The sequence below is a fragment of the Babylonia areolata genome, chromosome 35 (assembly GCF_041734735.1).
Source record: "Babylonia areolata isolate BAREFJ2019XMU chromosome 35, ASM4173473v1, whole genome shotgun sequence".
Lineage (NCBI taxonomy): Eukaryota > Metazoa > Mollusca > Gastropoda > Neogastropoda > Buccinidae > Babylonia > Babylonia areolata.
The window spans coordinates 14,475,904-14,495,574 of NC_134910.1; the positions used below are offsets into that span (position 1 = coordinate 14,475,904).

At 41.3% G+C, this 19,671-nt stretch overlaps 1 protein-coding gene across 3 annotated transcripts in view; it reads left to right on the top strand.

Annotated features, from left to right (window-relative positions):
* Window positions 1-240: 240 nt before the first annotated feature.
* Window positions 241-19,671, top strand: part of LOC143277972 (uncharacterized) — a 35,533-nt gene continuing 16,102 nt past the window's right edge. The window contains exons 1-6 of one of the 3 annotated variants that reach the window (XM_076582959.1): window positions 241-380; window positions 7,166-7,410; window positions 9,391-9,476; window positions 10,374-10,831; window positions 11,387-11,507; window positions 11,878-14,069. In XM_076582959.1, coding sequence (XP_076439074.1) covers window positions 348-380; window positions 7,166-7,410; window positions 9,391-9,476; window positions 10,374-10,831; window positions 11,387-11,507; window positions 11,878-14,069 — 3,135 coding nt within the window. In that variant the 5' untranslated portion in view covers window positions 241-347. The remainder of the gene's footprint in view (window positions 381-7,165; window positions 7,411-9,390; window positions 9,477-10,373; window positions 10,832-11,386; window positions 11,508-11,877; window positions 14,070-19,671) is intronic. The other 2 variants (XM_076582961.1, XM_076582960.1) reach the window with 2 other exon arrangements.

Sequence of the window (19,671 nt, forward strand, 5' to 3'; positions counted from 1 at the left end):
TTGTAATGTTTTTAAGTTTTCACTGCAGTCAGTAATGTTGGATGGGTTTCATTTATCATTAATTGCGCATATAGAAAGATCTGCATAGCCTTTTCGATTTCTTTTTATTCGCAAATATCATTATCAAAAGCAAAACAAAACAAAAACATAACATGAAAACAGATTCCGGTTGATAATCCTTTTCGCAAGTTTGGGGTTGATAGATACTATTATTGTCCGCGTTGGTATGGGATTGCCAAGACTGAATCAACATGACAGTGTCGCGAACTATTCTGTGGAAATGATTGTGAAGTACGGATGTTTGGAAACAGTTGCATCAGTCAGCCATGAAGAAATAGTCGTCAACAATGTCGACTGCTTTAGATGAGACTGGTACTACGGTATGTAAGCTGAAATATATCAAATATTAAGTAATAGTGATGTAAATGACGGTTGGGCAGCCATTATACGGCACCGCCCGACGATTGCCATGACTTATGCTGCGCATATTTTTATGTTTTCATGTCACATCATGCTTTGGTTGCCCTCAGTCAGTTATAGACAGATTACTGGTCTGCGGGTATATGTCCTTGTTTTAAATGTATTTGACCAGGAAAATCATGTCGAAACTGGTCACACCCACTCCGCACTTTCGCAATCTGTCGTCTGCGACGCAATGTTGCAGTGTTTACTGCATCATTTATTTACCTGTGGAGACACCTTTAATCGTTGATGCCGCATTTTACCATCCTAATTTCAATCAATGATTAGTCGAGTTACTGACACGGGTCACTGTTTAATTTTAATCCTATTTTAATTTTATTTTGATCTTAATTCTTATTTTTCATTAAATTTAAAGGTTGGACTTGGATTGATCTGTAGTTCTAACGCTGTGCACAATCTTGTATTGTTTACAAAACAGTAAGGAAACCACACAATTTTTTGTTCTAGGTTGATAGCATTAACTTAAAGCAAATATCAGTTGTTTTGTATATTATGAATTTATTCATTACCATTATTTTGTCATACCCACTCATTATTTCAGTGTGCTGATACTAGCAGAACAGTGCTGATAATTTTCCATACATTTCTGTCATTATAACTTATAAGCAAGTGTAGTTTTTGATTTTTGATTCTGCTTTAGGGAAAATTTAGTTAAAATTAGTGTAAATTCAGGCTTGTTGGGGAAGGGTTGAGGTGGTAATTTCAGAGGACTACACCCAACATTTTATTTTTAAAGTAAATATTGATCATTTGATGTATAATGCATTATTTATTGTTACAATACATCATTGTGATCATCTGTGTCCCATTTTACAATTTTATAAGCATCAGATGATGCTTATAAACTAGGGCGAATTTTATCTTTCAGAACTGAAATCTGTCATTATTACAATTATAATTTATTACCAAACTGAACAAGTGAAAGGACTAACCTCTAACCTGATTTAAGTTATTCATTTATTGATCAATGATAATCCTGTTTAACTTGATTTATTGAAACTTATGAAAGTGTCCTTTGGACCTGGGAATAAAGTTTTTGTGTTAGTTACAAAATATTAAGAAGTTGCAGTGTGAAAAAGAAGAAAAAGATTAAGCTCTAGAGTTCACTGCTTCTGCTTTTTATCTGAACACTTCCTAAACTTAATTGATAATTATACAAATAGCTCTCCAACATATTTAAAAAAAAATCAAACTTACATAGAATGATAGATTATAATAACATGATTGAACTAAGGAATATTCTTGTATTCTGTCAGTCAAATTCTGCTAGTGAAAAAAGGTTAAAAACAAAACTACAATAACAACAAAAAAAGGCCCCAAAAGTTAGATTAACATAAAATATTTTCTTTTTCTAATTTAAAAAAAAGAATTACATTTGACTACTTTAGTACAATTTATCCGTTTCAAAAAGCTGTTAATTTAACTAAGATAATGTATGAATTTATCCAAATGGATGAACTGTAAACTATTTTTTTGCCAGAATTAAAAGTGATTTGATTTTTCTATTCTTAATGTTAATTTTACAATTGATCATATTGTGAGTGTGTAAAGTATTCTTGTGTGCATGTGTGTGTGTGTGTGTGTGTGTGTGCATGTGTGATATGTGTATACATGTATGTCTGTGTGTGTGTGATGTGTATACATGTATGTGTCTATGAGTGTGTGTGTGTATCTGCTTGTGTTATGCAAACTTATGCATGTTGTAATATCATTATATGATCAAAATGTTGTATCAATTTTGTCAGTTGATGTAAAACACCCACAGTGCATATGCAGTAGCAGTTTCGTTTAGAATATGGCACTATAGTGTAAGTCTTCTTTGTTTATGTTATTATCATTTTTATTATTTTATTATATTACAAAGGTCACACACACACTGTGACTGACACATGCTTGATTGAGCAGGTGCAGCTTTTGGAACCAGAAATGCTGAACATAAAAAAAGCTAAAACTGTGTAATGTTCAGTACTTGCATGATATAAAAGCTATAGTCCATTGACAAACAAACAGGCATTGAGCAAACCACACACACATACACACACACACAACAAAAAACAACAACAACAATGAAACACACACCAACCCCCTCCCCCTCCCCCCCTCTACCCCCCCCCCCCCCCCCCCCCCAAAAAAAAAGTATTATTAGCATTTAGTTAATAGTATTCTGAAAAGTATTGCTTAAGTTGAATAGTATTATAGTACATACTATTCTTTTTCATTTCTTTTTTTTTTCTTTTTTTTTTTTTTTTTTTAGTACATGACATGATCACTGGCACCAGTATACATACATGCATACAGACTTTCTGAACCTGCTTTTATCTTCTGTCACTCGGTGAACACTTTCTGTAACTCTCTCTCTCTCTCTCTCTCTCTCTCTCCATTTTCTTCCTTTTTCTCTTCCTCTTTTTTTTCAAGATATATAGATATATATCTATCTCTCATCCTGTCTCAATGAAGTCAGGGACACACAAGCTGTTTCCAGTTTTGTAGATTGATCTATCTATGACACAAACTGCCCAAGTACATGATCTCGAAGAGATTGTGTAATACCCAATAGCAATGTATGCCATTTTATCTGAAACTGTGAAGAGTCAGTTTCACCCTGTCTCAGTCAGTCAGTGTCTGTTCCAGATAAGGCATAATTTGTCAAACACTTGTGCAGTGTGTCAGTAAAGTCTGTGCTGTACATATTCTCTGTGGGAAAAATAAAAAAATATGTGTTGGACTTGGAGATGAGAAAAAAAAATATGGAGGAGAACCATGATCATGCACAGAACCTAAACACGGTTTGATTTCCTCTCTCTCTCTCTCTCTCTCTCTGTGAGCATGTGTGTGTGTGTGTGTGTGTGTGTGTGTGTGTGACAGAGAACAAGTGGGTAGTCCTATATTTTGCCTGTCATCTGTGCTTGGGTGTCAAATCTTTAAAGAAAGGGGGGAAAAAAAAGATTAAAAAAAAGTGAAGTTAACTTATTTTTTATTGACTCACTTGTGTAAACAAAGTGAGTCTATGTTTTAACCCGGTGTTCGGTTGTCTGTGTGTGTGTCTGTGCATTGAGCAAACCACACACACATACACACACACACAACAAAAAACAACAACAACAATGAAACACACACCAACCCCCTCCCCCTCCCCCCCCTCTACCCCCCCCCCCCCCCCCCCAAAGCCCTAAACTTTAACATTGACATTTTCTCTGCAAATACTTTGTCAGTTGACACCAAATTTGGCATAAAAATAGGAAAAATTCAGTTCTTTCCAGTCATCTTGTTTAAAACAATATTGCACCTCAGGGATGGGCACAAAAAAATAAATAATGAAGCCTAATTATATGCAAACTGCATTTACTGTTATATTAATATTTTTTGTATTCTCTAAAATTGGCACTTTGATCTGATATTCTGACCCAACAACAAGAGTAGTCATTATTATCATTTTTTGTTCAAACAGGAACTTCTTTTGCTAAGCATGGAAGTTTTATTTATTTTGCAAACGTTTTGGTGTAGATAGTAAAAAAGGGAAATTACTCTGTAATTAATGCTACGGGACTTAATTTGCTTTAAACTGATCTTTCTCGTCTTAAACATTACATTTTGAAATTATACTCAATACATAAAAAGCTTGTGTGTTTTACTCTCAGTCACAAGTGAGTCTTGAAGGCCTTACCTCTCTTGTTGTTGTTAATACAGTAATATAGTATACCAACACTTGACTGATGTGGAACTGAAGCATCATCAGCATTACACTAACAGATGATAAGACTTTGAGTTATTATAATTATATGATTTTTGGTTGTTGTTGGTGTTGTATTTGTTTTTTTTATACTACACTCACATACTTTACAGGTATAATATATAAATGTTTAAAGTGTAAAACAGCAAGGTGCATGATTGACCTTGATTACAAACACTGAAACAGATAACCCAGAGCCCTAACTTAAGTTAAAACATATCGTATTATTATCATTACATTGTGATTATGAAATAATGCAGTTTATCATTTATGAAAATGAATTCATGAATGAACTTGTCATAAGTACACTGTTTTGAGACACACATTTAATTTTTTTTTTTTATATACATTTACATCATGTAAATTTAACTCTTATGAATGTGTTGCACAAATGTTGCTCAACTCAAGGCATGCAGAAAGTGTGTTAAAGATACATGCTTTATGTGAAAATTTAACGACACAAACAAGCAACCAGTCATCAACTGTTAATCAGTTTCAAGCTAACGGTCATCAACTGTTAATCAATCAGTTTCAAGCTAACAGCCCTGGGTTAATGAATTTTAAAACACCTGTACATATAGAAACCTTTATAGTGGAATCCACTTAACACACGTTATTGAAGACAGGTTTCTTTATGTGAAGCTGAATTAAGAATTTGTACACATGTACTGGCTGCACAGTTTTCGTTCAATCATTGATATTTCTTCAAAACTAAACATTTGTTAGAAAACTTGTTCCCTCGCTGATTTTCATCATGGTGGCAATGGTTAGTCTCAGCCTTAACATTTTTTAAAAACAAAAATACCAGAGCAACAACAACAACAAAAGACAGCAACAAAAAAGAAACAGAAAATTTTATTAAGTTCGAGTTTGACAACACACACACTTGAACTGAGTTGAACTGCTTAGATATTGTCTGGCTGAAACCAAGGAGTGATAAAAGAACTTCAGAAGAGTACTTTCCAGTTTCCTGGCTTCCGTTGTTCCCCCATTCTCATAATACAGTAGACTGGATACAGGTCAGTCGATCATTACTATACTGCAGGTAAAAGATGTTACTAATCTGTTACTAATACTGTGTGATAGTAACACTTTTTTCTCCATGTCACTTCTCCAGAAAGTGAGAAACTGAAAGGACACATGATGGTGGTTTGGGGAAGAAAAAAAAAGCAAAAAAAAAAAAAGCACACACACATTTTTGTATTCTAAATCTAAGGTGAAAAACAACAGCAACCTCCCCTCTCCCCCATCCCCCCCCCCCCAAAAAAAAAAAAAAACAAAAACAACAAAAACCAACAACAACCACCATGAACAGTTGAAGAAAATAAGTTTACTATTGATGAAAATACAGGGATAAGACAAAGCCTCAGTTTCAAATATTCTAATCCCTTCCAAACTTGTACTGTTGTACTTGTAGATAATGATTTTGTAAGTACTGTAACCAGAATTCACATATTGTGCAAGATTATTTGTATCAGATCTGCATTGTCATTCAACAACAAAATATATCAAGCACAAAATTATAAGAAACACTGGTTTGTTTATGTTAAGAGGTGTGCTTTTCATAGCTGACACAAGGATCCCAAAGGAAACCAAATTTTTAATGGAGTCCAGGGTTATATAATCTGTGAGCAGATAATATCACTAACTTTGGCTGCCGCAGTTTTAGGATTTTGTGTCCATACTGTCTGAAATTGGCTGCCTGTCCTGTGTCCATCTTCGGCACCAACAAACACTCCCTTTGTTCAAATCCCAGCTAAGAACTCATCTGAACTGTAATGTGTTTTGTGATATATATATATATATTTTCTCCACTGTTAATTTGAGCTGTTTTCTGCTCACCGACCTGTGTGTGTGTATGGTTGAGTGAGGCAAGTCATTTTTGAGCGCATTTTTGTGTGAATCTTGTTAATTGCCAGTGTATTTGATTGAAATTTGAATCTAACTTTTCATAGAGGAATTAAGTGCTTTCCACTCCACAGGACCTACCTATCTTTCTGACCTTATCAGTGCTTACACGCTGAAGGACACCATAAAAACTCTCCGCTCTTCCTTTGACTGTTACCTTCTGAAACTTCCTTGTGTCAATACAAGAACCTCTGGTGAACATTCTTTCCTCTTTCAGTCTTTGCTGCTCCTCATGTCTGGACCAACTTTCCTCATCATATATCCGTGCATCAGATTCTATCTCTGCCTTTTGCTCTTCACTAAAAACTTATCTTTTTAAAACCTATATCTGTTACAGTGTAAGCGCTCTCAGCTTCTTTCTTCTCCAACACCATCCTTGTCACTAATGTCAGCTCATTTTGGATGCATGACGAATGAGAGAGGGAGATTGGGGGATGGGGGGAGGGAGGGGTTTTGAGAAAGAGTGGTTATGAATCGGATAAATGATTCATGTAATTTGTAACATTTTTGTTCATGTAAAGCACCATGAGCTCTTAGAGAGGAAGGGCACTATGTGCATTATTATTATTATTAAGAAGAATTATTATGTGGATGCCTTCACCTCTACACTCCATCTCGCTCACTACGATCGGCTTCGTATCCACTCTGTTTACGCATACCCAGATTCAAACACTCGACTGTTAGCCGTCATTCTTTCTCTGTCTCTGGACCTTGCGATTGGAATGAACTTCCTTTTTCGCTTTGTCAAGTCTCCACACTCAGATCTTTCAAGTCTGGCCTTAAAACCCACCTCTTCCCAAAATAGCCTCCCATGCCTGCCCTTCCTTGTCTTTAGTTTCTACACTTTTAGAGTTACGCATGCGTGTGAATGACTGGTGCGAAAGCGCTATGATTTGTCTCTGCACAAGATTCAGCACTATATGAATACCATTATTATTATTATTATTATAGTATAATTTATACAAATGATGTCCATTATTACTTTTATTATCCTTATTTAATTAATACATTATAATTTTGTAACGGATGATGCTGGTGTCGCAGCAGGCCTCTGGCTCCACCATCACCACCACCACCACCACCCATGCCTTGGGATCCACATTGTCGGTGAATGCGGCGGAGTTTGTGCCCAGTCGCCGGTTGTCCCACAGTGACGGCCATCATGACGGCTCACAGCTTGGGGCTGGGGTAGGTGGGGGTGGCGGGGGCAGCGTCAACAACCCTCTGGCGGAGGTGCCCCGCTTCCTCACCACGTGCTACCCCTTCGTCAACCTGGCCTCCCCGCAAGGGTGAGTGGACTGTTCTCTGGACTGACGGACCTGATGAGCGCTGTGGTTTTTTTTGTTTTTTTTTTTGTTTTGTTTTTTTATTTCTTATAAAAATAAAAATTAAAAAAAAAAGAATGCAGAGAATCCAGCTGCTGATTGATTGATCGCAGTTTGTTTCGATGTTATGCTGATGTAAAAATGGTTCTGATGAGTTCATTTTCGACTACTTAGCATGGCCACATGCTTTCCTGTCGTAACATTACCCAGACACACATCATGAAGCCAGCTAATTGTGTGCATGTTTACATTGAAACAGCATTGAATGGACCAATCAGCTTAATTGTAGCAGTTAACCGTGTTGCAGGTAGGTCCAAGTGTTTGTATGCTTGTAGATAAACTGTATTGTTTGCTGATGTGGCTTGAGTCCCTAGTGTTCCTACCAAATTCAAAATGTTCCTAATTTCCTGATTGATCCTTTGGCATCCATGTGAATGTTCTTATAACCCATTCAGTCCCAGGGTGTGTTTCCCTACCATACTGCTAGGTAAAAACGAAGAACAAATATACTGAAATCAGTCACTTTTTCCTCCAAATTGACACATGGACACAGCCAGAAATAATGTAGAAGTTAGTTCCCTTTGCCTGCGTTTTTTTGCATATATGTGTAGTCCAAACCGTAAACGTGTACAAGATTTCAGTGCTCAGGTGCAGGGTTGAATCAGCTAAAACAAAGGGAATAAAGATAAGTTTGTCTGTTAGTGTTAGCACTTAGTGTTACTGAGTTTAAAATGCAGTTTCAGTTTCTCAAGGATGTATCTCTGGTTTCGGACAAAACCTTGTATGCTACCCCCCCCCCCCCCCCTCCCCAATCTGCTAGGCAGATTCCTGACCAGCAGCATAACCCAGCGTGCTTAGTCAGGCACCAATCACTTTATCAGAGTGGATTTCTTCTGATGGTGCTAAATTGATAATTTATTTCAAACCTGAAGGCTATTTAGTCATAGTCACCATTAATCATAAGGATGCTCCTCTTGTGTGAAAGTCACACATTTTTATTTCAGTAGACATTTCAACTAATGATTTTGTTGTTTAGAAATTAATATTTTCTTAGAATCTGTCATGAATTACACTTCATTATATTGTTTTAGAAATAATAGAACTTCTCTGGTAAACATAAACTCATGAACTGGAGTGATGTTTTTACATGCAGATACAATATTTATCATAAATGTTACTGTAATATTTTGTTACTGTAATATTTTGAAACAGATCTTACCTCTGACTGAATCACATCAGTCTTATAAAGTTATTTATCCGGTAAGGTAATACATGTAAAACGAAACCCAGTTGGAATGCATTCTAACAAGTAGAGAACTTAAAGATAAGGCAGTACTTACATAAGTCATAAGTGCTTAAAAAAATTGTGATGTCTTTTAATGATTTTGCTGAACTTTAACACAACTTTTCCAAGGAGTCTCTTCTGATTTATCAGAAGTTCAAGTTGTCAGATTGCAAAAACAAACTTCCTGACATGGCAGCCATGCTGAAAAACCATAAACCAATATCACGATGAAATTGATGGTGTACAGCTAGAATAAAAAAACATATTGTAGATTATTTCTTTAAAAAGCAGACATAATAAATGAACATTTTTTAGCCTGTTTATTCTTTGTGATTCTTTCATGAAATGCAAAAATGAAATTTCACATGGCTGTTCCACCCAAGAAATGCAGGAATGACCAAACCAGAAAATAACGTTGTTCGATTCACAATAGTCCGAACACAAAAAACAAAAACAAACAAACAAAAAAACCCACCAAAAAACAGCCAACCAAACAACCAAACAAATACACAGAAGAAAATTACCCAGTGAAATAAATCATAAGGCAAGCAATTTTGCTATCAACTATTCGGAGCAGCCTCCACATAATATGATTATTAATACACAGCGCATCAGTGAACTGTAGTTGTAACGGAATGGTTGTTGAATCATGTTGTCAGGCTGAAGGTGGATGTGGACAGCCCAGGGCCTGTGGCAGGAGCAGGAAGGGGATTTAGGCAGGCCACCAATGCTCCTTTTGGGGCTGGTGAGTGGGTGAAAAGGGTTGTGTGTGTGTGTGTGTTGACTCTGTGTCTATGAGAAAAAGAGAGAGTGTGTGTGTGTGTGTGTGAGTGTGTGCATTTGTGTAGTGTGCTGTGTGTGTACTTATGTGTCTGTTGTAAAATTTTAAAAAAGCAAAAAAAAGCACAAGCTTAATGTATTACATGTGTGTGTGTGTGTTTAGCGATTTGCTGTTTTACACTCCTTGTAGTAGAGTAAGTCAGACTGGGGTGTGAGCACCAATGTGAAATTTTGTTAGTTTTTTTGGCAGGCCTCTGCTTCAAAAAAAAAAGAGAAAAAAAAAAGTTTTTGTAACTAGATATTTTAGCAAGGTTTATTTCAGCTTCAGAGGATGGTTATGCATTAGTCAATGTGATTGTCAGAGGAACGGCCTTGTTATACAAAAAGAAAAAAAGAAAAAGATGTAATGAAGTCTGTGTCTTTTGTTTCAAAGTTTGTGTAGTGCATGTCTGTGTCTTATTGTGTATGATATGTGTGTTTGACCATTCTTGCCCAAGTACACTTTATACATGCCTGGTGCTGTATCTTTATACAGAATGAAGGAGTGTGTTTCATTGGATGTGCACACACACACACAAACACACACACACACACACACACACACACGTATACATATGCGCATGAATGTGAGCATCACTGCATGTACGTACACCTGCATGCACAGCAGACAATCACAGGTCTTTGGTTGTTGTCTATATGGGTCTGTTGTTGTCTGCAGACATTTTTGTCCGTGTGCGTATGCTGTTGTCTATTAGCACCTGTTATTGTCTGTATATGCATCAATTCATTATCTCTGTTGTCTGTAATATGCGTCTGTATCTGTGGGTGACTACATGCGTCTGTTGTCATCTTGTATGCACAGCAGGAAACTTGCAGCACCCGTACCAGCACATAGGCATGTTCCCCCCACAGCACATGGGCTACCACCACCCATCCACCACCCCGCCCCACGCCAACCCCCACCACCTTCCTTGGCTGACGGGCCTGCAGCCCATGGCCGCCTTCAACCCCGCCCTGTCCATGGCGCCGCTGACCCCCGGGGTTCACATACCCTTTGACGGGGGGACGCCCCCCATGACTGCCACTGCCGGCCTGGGGGGGAACGGTGCCGGAGGACTTCTGCCGGTCCCCAAGCAGGACGGTCTGCTGCCCACCCCGACTTTCCGTCCCCCCATGAACGGGCCGCATGTGTTGGGCGGCCCCCCGACGGTGCCCGGTGTCATGATGCCGTGCCCGTCCCCTGCTGCCACCCCGGTGTGCGTCCCTCCGACCCCTCATGACCGGAAGGGTTCTTCTTCTGCTGGTGGTGGTGGTGCGAGGGTGAGTGAGTGGATTGGTTTGGGGATGGAGGGAGGGGGAGGGTGATGGGGTTTGGGTGTGGTGTGAGGGAGGGATTAAACTAAAAGGGGAGGTTGCTGTTTGTTGGTTTGTATATATATGATGTAGATTGATCAAGTGACTGAAGGCTGGTGGGCTTGGAGTTTTGGTGAGAGAGACAGAGAGAGAGAGAGACTGACTGACTTTTAACTTTAAGGGAGATCAGCTGGTTTTTTTGGTGCGTTTTTTCTTCTTTCTTTTCTTTTTTTTGCAGCAGATTGATTAAGTGATTGTGTGTTGTTTATGTGAGAGTTCCTGTGGATGTGTGTGTGTTTGTGTGTATGTGCTTGCTAACACATGCACCCACTTAAAAAACCCTGTCTTCCTGCTTGCACACACAAATTGCAATGTGCGAGGGAGCATTGGAAGTTCCCCTTATTTTTTTAGTAAAAAATATTTCGATGTGCAAAACATGCTTGGGGTTGTTAGGAAGCATTGGCAAACAGTCACCATACTATCATAAGGCGTGTTTGATTCTTCTCTGCTCTGGTTTACCAGGGTCAAGGTGGCCGAAGTCACAGTGCCAGTGTCAGTCGGGGGACGCAGAAAGAGACCTCCAGTCTGCCGTCTGGTGTTCGAGCCCACACCATCATCATGAAAGACAGTTCCATACAGACTGGTGAGTGGAGTGCTTGGTGGTGGAGGAAGAAGTTCTAAGTGAATTCATTTCCTGTACTGACATTAGAGGGGGATGGGTTCTTAATTTGTTTAACTTTAAAGGTTAAGTACATTTGTGTAGCCTTTGAAGGTTGTAACAGTAACAGTTCTGCAGTAGACACAAAAAGTCATGTACAAGGAAGAGCATGGATTTGCCAAACACTGTGCCACCAAACACATTTACAAGGAAGGAAACAGTGTGTCAGCACAAGTCCAGATGTATCAGTGCTGACTGGGAAAAAAAGATTCCTGCCAAAGTCTCACCTGTGTATATATATATATATCTATACATACGTGTGTGTGTGTTGTCGTTTTTTTTTTTGCTGTTGCAGACTTCAACAATGACTTTGCCAACCTGACGCTCCAGGAGAAGCCCAGCGTCCTGTACCGGCGCGGGCAGCGGCGAAACAAGGGCAACCGGCCCATCACCAGCACGGACAGCGAGGAGGTGGACTCGGACAGTGGTTACAGCAGCCCCCTGCACCGCCGCAACCTGGTGTCCAATGGCACCCACCCTGTGCAGGGGGCAACACTTGATGAGGAGCGGGAGCTAGACAAGACGACCGGGGAGAAAGGGAAGAAGGCGACGGTGCCAGCAGCAGCTGGCTGTGACCAGCACGCCAAGGGCTCCAGCAAAGGGGACGGCATGGCCGCGCTTGCCGGGAAGAACTCCTCCTCTTCCACTCTGAGGAAGGCTGCGAAAGGTTCCGCTGGGTCAGTGGGGATGACTGGGCTCAGGGAGATGCCTAGTGCACCCTCCTCTTCTCCCAGTGTGGAGCAGAAGGACCCTATCAGAGCCTCTCCAATGCTGCCTGGTCTGGACGGAAAGGGTGTGGCTCAGGCGGCAGCAGCAGCAGCAGGGAAAGAGAAGGAAAGAGCAAGGACTCCAGTGAAACCGATAGAGGCACCCAGGTCGGAGAGTGAGAGCGGCAGCGTCTTGGCCCCCCCACGCGAAACTGCGGCCGTTGTGGCCACCAACAGTAGGACCATCGGCGGCAGTGCAGTGAGAATGGCCCCTCTCCCGCCTGCCACGGCTGGGGCCCCCTCCTCCACCAGCAGCAGCAGCAAAGAGCCGTCGGCTGCCAAGCAGCAACCCTACAGTCCGGGCAGCAGTCGCAGAAGTGTAGCCCCTTCCCCAGCCTTTCCTGACTTCCCCATCTTGAAGCCAGCCAAGCGGAACGAGCCGCCCTGGTCCCTGACCCCCAATGCCAACAAGGGCAAGAAGGTGGACGGCGGAGGGTTCATGGGCATGGTGGCCGACTCTGTCAAGAGCTACGCCTCCATCGTCAAGTCATTGTCTAGTCCATCCAAGGCTCAGCCGTCGGTGCCATGTGTGGGAGGTGGAGTGGGTGTTGGAGCAGCAGTGGCAGGAGGAAGTGGTGGAGGCGTTGGCCCCTCACAAACGACAGGCAGTGCCGGAGGGGCCTGGACACTGTTGCAGCCACAGCTCGGCGGGGACTGCAGGGAGATGCACAGCGCTGATGACGGCTGGGTGCGTTTGCAGCCAGTAGGTTTGGAACATGTGCCTGCGCTGGCAGGGCAGGAACCGGACCCACCACCGGCAGGCGTGAAAGTGGGGAAGCTGTATTCCCAGGCAGCCCGACCAGCAGCAGCAGCAGGAGGCAGCACTTCAGTACCTTCACAACAGGGGTCAGGGAGGAAAGGGGGACCTATATGGGTGGGAGAGGAAGGAACCGTGTTGAAGGGGAAGAAGACGGAGAACCCCAGGGGCAGAGCCGGGGCTGGTGGCAGTGCAGACTCCGATCCTTTCTGCCCATCAGTCACCACACCGCAGCCGGAGGGGGGCAATATGGGGAGCAGCAGCATTGGGGGGTCGCAGCACAGCACAGCAGGGCCATTGCAGCAGCAGCAGCAACAGCACAGAGACATTTCCAAGCAACATTGTGATAACAGAACCAATTACCTCAGCATTGTGGAAGGGGGCCCCCCCTCCTCCTCTCACGTGGCTGACAGCCCTTCCTCTCCAGACGCAGCACAGAAAACAGGGGCGGCCCACTCCCTCTCCCCGGGCTTCGCCACCAGGTTGAGCCGATCGTCCGACCGAGCCTCTGACAAGGAGGGCGGTGGTGACCGAACCGACTCAGCACACCGACGGAGTGCTCTCTCCGGGGACGAGAAGACGGACGAGGAGGAAGGAAAGAAGAAACGGCGACGGCAACGGCGACGGAGGAGGCGGGGCAAGTCTCAGAGTGGGGAAGGGGGTGGAGGTGGAGGGGGGCTGAGCGACGGGATGTCTGGCATGGAACGCACCGTGTCCAGCTCCAACATCTCTCGCTCCTCGGACGTGACGCTGCACTTTGAGGATGAGGACGAGTTCCCGGAAGTGGGGGCGGCCAGTGGCAACGAAGGCGGCGGCGGCGCTCACTCCATCCTCAGCAGCAATGACGGGAGGGGTCGGAGCCCTGTGGGGGGGGACCCTGAGGTGGCACTGCTGCCTCACAACATGCCCTTCAGGAAGCCGGACCCCCTGGCCTGGATCAGCTACAGCGACGTCCTCAAACGGGTGAGTAGTGGGCTGGACTGGTTTGAGCAGCAGTGGAGAGCAGCAGGTTTGGTGAGAGTCAATGGGTTCCTGACTGAAACTTAGACCACAGGTTTGGTGAGAATCAGTGGGTTCCTGACTAAAATGTAGAACACGGGCTTGGTGAGAGTCACTGGGTTCCTGACTAAAACTCAGACCACAGGCTTGGTGAGAATCACTGGGCTCTTGACTAAAACTTAGACCACAGGCTTGGTGAGAACCGCTGGGTTCCTGACTAAAACTCAGACCACAGGATTGGTGAGAAAGTTAGACCACAGGTTTGGTGAGAACCGCTGGGTTCATGACTAAAACTCAGACCACAGACTTGGTGAGAATCAGTGGGTTCCTGACTAAATCTTAGACCACAGGCTTGGTGAGAATCAGTGCTTCCGTGACTGAAACTTGGACCACAGGCTTGGTGAGAATCACTTTGTTGCTGACTAAAACTTGGACCACAGGCTTGGTGAGAATCACTTTGTTGCTGACTAAAACTTGGACCACAGGCTTGGTGAGAATCACTTTGTTGCTGACTAAAACTTGGACCACAGGCTTGGTGGGAGTCACTTTGTTGCTGACTAAAACTTGGACCACAGGCTTGGTGGGAGTCACTGGGTTCCTGACTTCAAACTGAGACCACAGGCATGGTGAGAGTTGCTGGGTTCCTGACTAAAGCTTAGACCACAGGCTTTGTGAGAGTCACTGGGTTTCTGACTAAAACTTAGACCACAGGCTTGGTGAGGATCAATGGGTTCCTAACTAAAACTTAGACCACATGATTGGTGAGAAACTTAGACCACAGGCTTGGTGAGAATCAGTGGGTTCCTAACTAAAACTTCGACCACAGGCTTGGTGAGAATCAGTGGGTTCCTGAATAAAACTTGGACCACAGGCTTGGTGAGAATCAGTGGGTTCCTGACTAAACCTTGGACCACAGGCTTGTTGAGAATCAGTGGGTTCCTAACTAAAACTTAGACCACAGGCTTGTTGAGAATCAGTGGGTTCCTAACTAAAACTTACACCACAGGCTTGGTGAGAATCAGTGGGTTCCTGACGAAAACTTGGACCACAGGCTTGGTGAGAATCAGTGGGTTCCTAACTAAAACTTACACCACAGGCTTGGTGAGAATCAGTGGGTTCCTAACTAAACCTTAGACCACAGGCTTGGTGAGAATCAGTGGGTTCCTAACTAAAACTTACACCACAGGCTTGGTGAGAATCAGTGGGTTCCTAACTGAAAACTTAGACCAAGTTGCTGGTCATATTTTCATTGCATGTTTTTTCTTTCTTTCTTATATAGGAAAGGAGAGGGGGAGAGGATCTTTTTTTTTTCAGCTTTGCATGGTTGTGTGCATTACAAACCACACACAATATTTGTTGTTAATAATCATTTTATCTCTCGGGATAGCTGCTTAAATGGCAGGGTGAAGAATGACTGTACATGAAAATATGAGTGAATGTGGAAATTGCAGCCCATGATAAGGTTCTTTCCATATTTTTTTTTTATTTTTAAGGATGCCATTATGGCATTAGTCACTTAAAGTACTTGAGCTTTGGATTTGAGAAGTGTGTATTGATGCACACACAAAACTTCAACTGAAATTCCTCTTCAAGTCCTAGCTAAGAATCAGTTGCACATCAGTGTAGATGGTGCATGCTTGTATCCCTCCACAATACCCGAAAGCTTGAGAAAATTAGATAGGCTCCTTCAGTCTCATTTAGTAAAAGGTTGTGTTTCTTGATGAAAAAAAAAAAAAGTTTGTTAGCTCTCAAGCCGTCAAGGCCTGATTGGTGTGTCCAGTTTATGTGTAGGTCAGGCATCTGTTGCCTTTTTTCTTTTCCTTAAATATGTGGATAAGTCCATACACTTTGGCACCCTCTTAAAACTGAAACTTACAAATTTTATGGGTATACCTTAAAAAAAAAAAAAAAAAAAATCTGTTATGTTTATCAACCAATATTATTTTTCATCATCATGATATATATATATATGAAAGAATGAAGAAGAAAAAAAAAACCCAAAAATGATGCAGACTCTGCTGATAATTGTGCACACATACATGAAAATTGGTGGAGAAGGTAAGGAGGTAGAATTGCGGTAGGGGCATGGGGGGTAGATTGAATAGGGTGAAGGGCTCACTGAATAGAATGACCTTTTCATTTATACATAGAGCCAGAGCAAGCCCTGGCATGGCGTTGGTTTGAGACCATAGTCAAAATCAGTGAAGGCTGGTTTTAACACTTCAGAGCAATTGTTCCACTTCAGTGAGTTTGAATAGTGCATACGTACACATGTGTAAAATCAGGTCTGTCAAAACACAATGTGAACAAATCATTGTCAGCAGTGTTGAAACGTAGCATTAGCATGAGTATTATTATATATATATATATAAAGATAAATTAATATATATGGCTAATGAAATCACTGGATAATGGTGACAAAAAGTGGTGAACGGTTACGAAAAACATGTTTTGACCTGTTGACATTGTTCAGGTTCCATCATATTCAGGTCAAAACACCAGAGAAAACCTTTTTTTTGTCCTTTGATATTTATTTTACTTATTTTCATTTAGCCAAGTATGCTGCCATATATAAAAAAACAAACCAAAAAACCTCCAAAACCAACACCATTATCATGACAGAAAAATGAATGGAGCTGAGCAACTAAAGCAAAAATTTTATCATTTAACCCCAGCATATGCGTAACCTACATTTTAACTAAACACGCTGGTCAGGCATTTAGAGCCGACAAACTTTTTTTTTTTTTTTTACTTAAAAACAATGTTTTACTAAACGCACATACACACACACACATACACACAACACAAAAGAACGTACACAAGAACACTCTCTCTCTCTCTCTCTCTCTCAAGAACACAAATGCACAAACACACACACATACACAAGAACATGTGTGCGCACCCAGTCGCATGTACACAACACAGACACAGACATGCACACACACACACACACACACACACACACACACACACACACACACTCTCTCTCTCTCTCTCTCTCTCTCTCTCTCTCTCTCAAGATGTAGATTATAATAATACGACAGGTGAGCACCAAGCGGGGTTTAAAAAGGGGTATTCAACAATCGATCATATGTTTACTCTTTTAGCACTCGTTCAAAAACAATTTTCTTTTAATCGTAAACTTTATGTAGCATTCATTGATTTTGAGAAGGCATTCGATTCCATCAACAGAAACTTACTATGGCCTATCTTAATTAAAAGTGGGATAAGTGGGAAGCTCTATAAATGTGTGAAGAGCATGCACAGTGTAGTTAAAACGAAAATAAGGTGTGGCGATAAACTAACTGATTATATTAACTGTACAAGAGGGGTAAAGCAGGGAGATGTATGTAGCCCTATATTGTTTTCATTATTTATAAACGAATTGGCGTTAGATGTAATTGATAAAGGGAGACATGGTGCTAGATTTACTGTGGATTTTATGGAATTGTTCATTTTGCTGCTGGCTGATGATGTAGTTTTGCTCTCAGAGACAGTTGTAGGTCTGCAAACGCAACTAAATAATTTGAAAAATTCAGCAAATGAATTGCAGTTAAAAATTAACATGGATAAAAGTAGTATAATTGTTTTTAGGAAGGGGGGTTATTTAGCATCGAGGGAAAGATGGGTGTATGATGGTATTGCTATGCCTGTTGCTAATGCTTATAAGTATCTTGGGATTATATTTTCTACTCGTTTGAGTTTTGTAGCTGCCTGCAGAGATTTGTCTAGTAAAGCAAAGTATAAGTTACTAAATATTATGAAAAAAACTTTTCATGTTAAATAATAATTCTCTAGAGCTTTTTACTAGAGTGTTTGATGCCCAGATTCAGCCCATGGTACAGTATGGGTCAGAGTTATGGGGTTTGGATAAGAATGCTGTTGTGCATTGTGAATCTTTACATTTATTTGGACTTAAAAGGTTTTTGGGTATTGATATGAAAACACCAAATGATTTAGTATATGGAGAAACAAATAGACATCCAGTTTATATAAACTCTGCAATCAGTTGTATTCGCTATTGGCTAAAGCTACTGAAAATGAGTGCAGATCGACTGCCAAGAAAATCGTACAACATGTTATATGACTTAGATTTAAGAGGCAAAAGAAACTGGGTTTCAAATGTACGAATATGTATTTGTGAACTCGGGTTTGGGTATGCTTGGTATTTCCAAAATGTAGGTTTAGATAATGTATTTTTGCAAACTCTTCGCCAGCGTATGATAGATTGTAGATGGCAGAGTTGGGAAAACCATATTCAGTCTAGTGAAAGGTTTAGTATATACAGGGGTTATGTCTCTACTCATTTAGTGAAGAATTATCTCTTGTTTAATATGGATAGACATCTCAGATTCATTTTGGCAAGATTTAGACTTGGTATATCGGAAATAAACACTCACAGGTACCGATATAAAAATGTACACAATTCTGATCTCTTTTGTCCATTGTGTAAAGAGTCGATAGAAGATGAAGTACACTTTGTTTTGAAATGCCCCGTTTTGTGTGTTCTTCGTGAAAAATTTATCCCAAAGAAATATTATATATATCCATGTTCATTTTGATTTAATCTGCTGATGGCATCTACAGATGACGGACTTATACGTAATTTGGCTCTATATTTATATAAAGCTTTTCACTTAAGAGATATAATTATGTCGTGATTGATTGATATAGTTCTGATGACATACACTAATGTTGTTATCGCCCCTCGTTCATATGGGGCTTTGGCCTTAATGAATAAACCATCTGAATCTGAATCTGAATCTGAATCTCTCTCTCAAGAACACAAATGCACAAACACACACACACACACACACACACACACACACACACACACAAAAGAACGTGTGTGCGCACCCACTCGCATGCACACAACACAGACACAGACAGATACAGACACAGACACATACACACACACACACACACACTCTCTCTCTCTCTCTCTCTCAAGAACACAAATGCACAAAGACACACACACACAAGAACGTGTGTGCGCACCCACTCGCATGCACACAACACAGACACAGACACACACACACACACACAGATGAGAACAATGGTGTGGGGCAGTGGGCCATGAGAAGAGAAAGAATGCTTACTGACAGACTTTTTCCGACAGTGGGGATGCAAAGCAGTCGGTTATGGGAAGAAAAAGAAAACAGAGCTGGCAGGATGGGATGTATGATATGTGGATGATATCTGTGAGATATATATCTTGGAAACGAATAGGAGTAGTGGGGTCATATAGTTGAGGGTCATCAGCATCACACATGCATCTTTGGGAATGTTGCTCAGATTTCCTGGCCAGCACGCCAGGATATTATGACATGAAAGGAAGCGCAGAAAACAGCCTTGTCATGCGCTGTAGTCTGAAATCTAAATGGATATCAATCTCCATTGCAGCAGCATCACCGTCCTCCTCGTCATTTTGATCAAACAGTAGAAATATTTGCTTCAGATTCTATGGCGTTTCATGACCTTCTCTCAATCATGGTGGCTTCATTTTTTTACTTTCCATCCTCTGTAACAGTGGCTGTAAGTTCTTTTCAGGGTTTTCCTTGTCAGC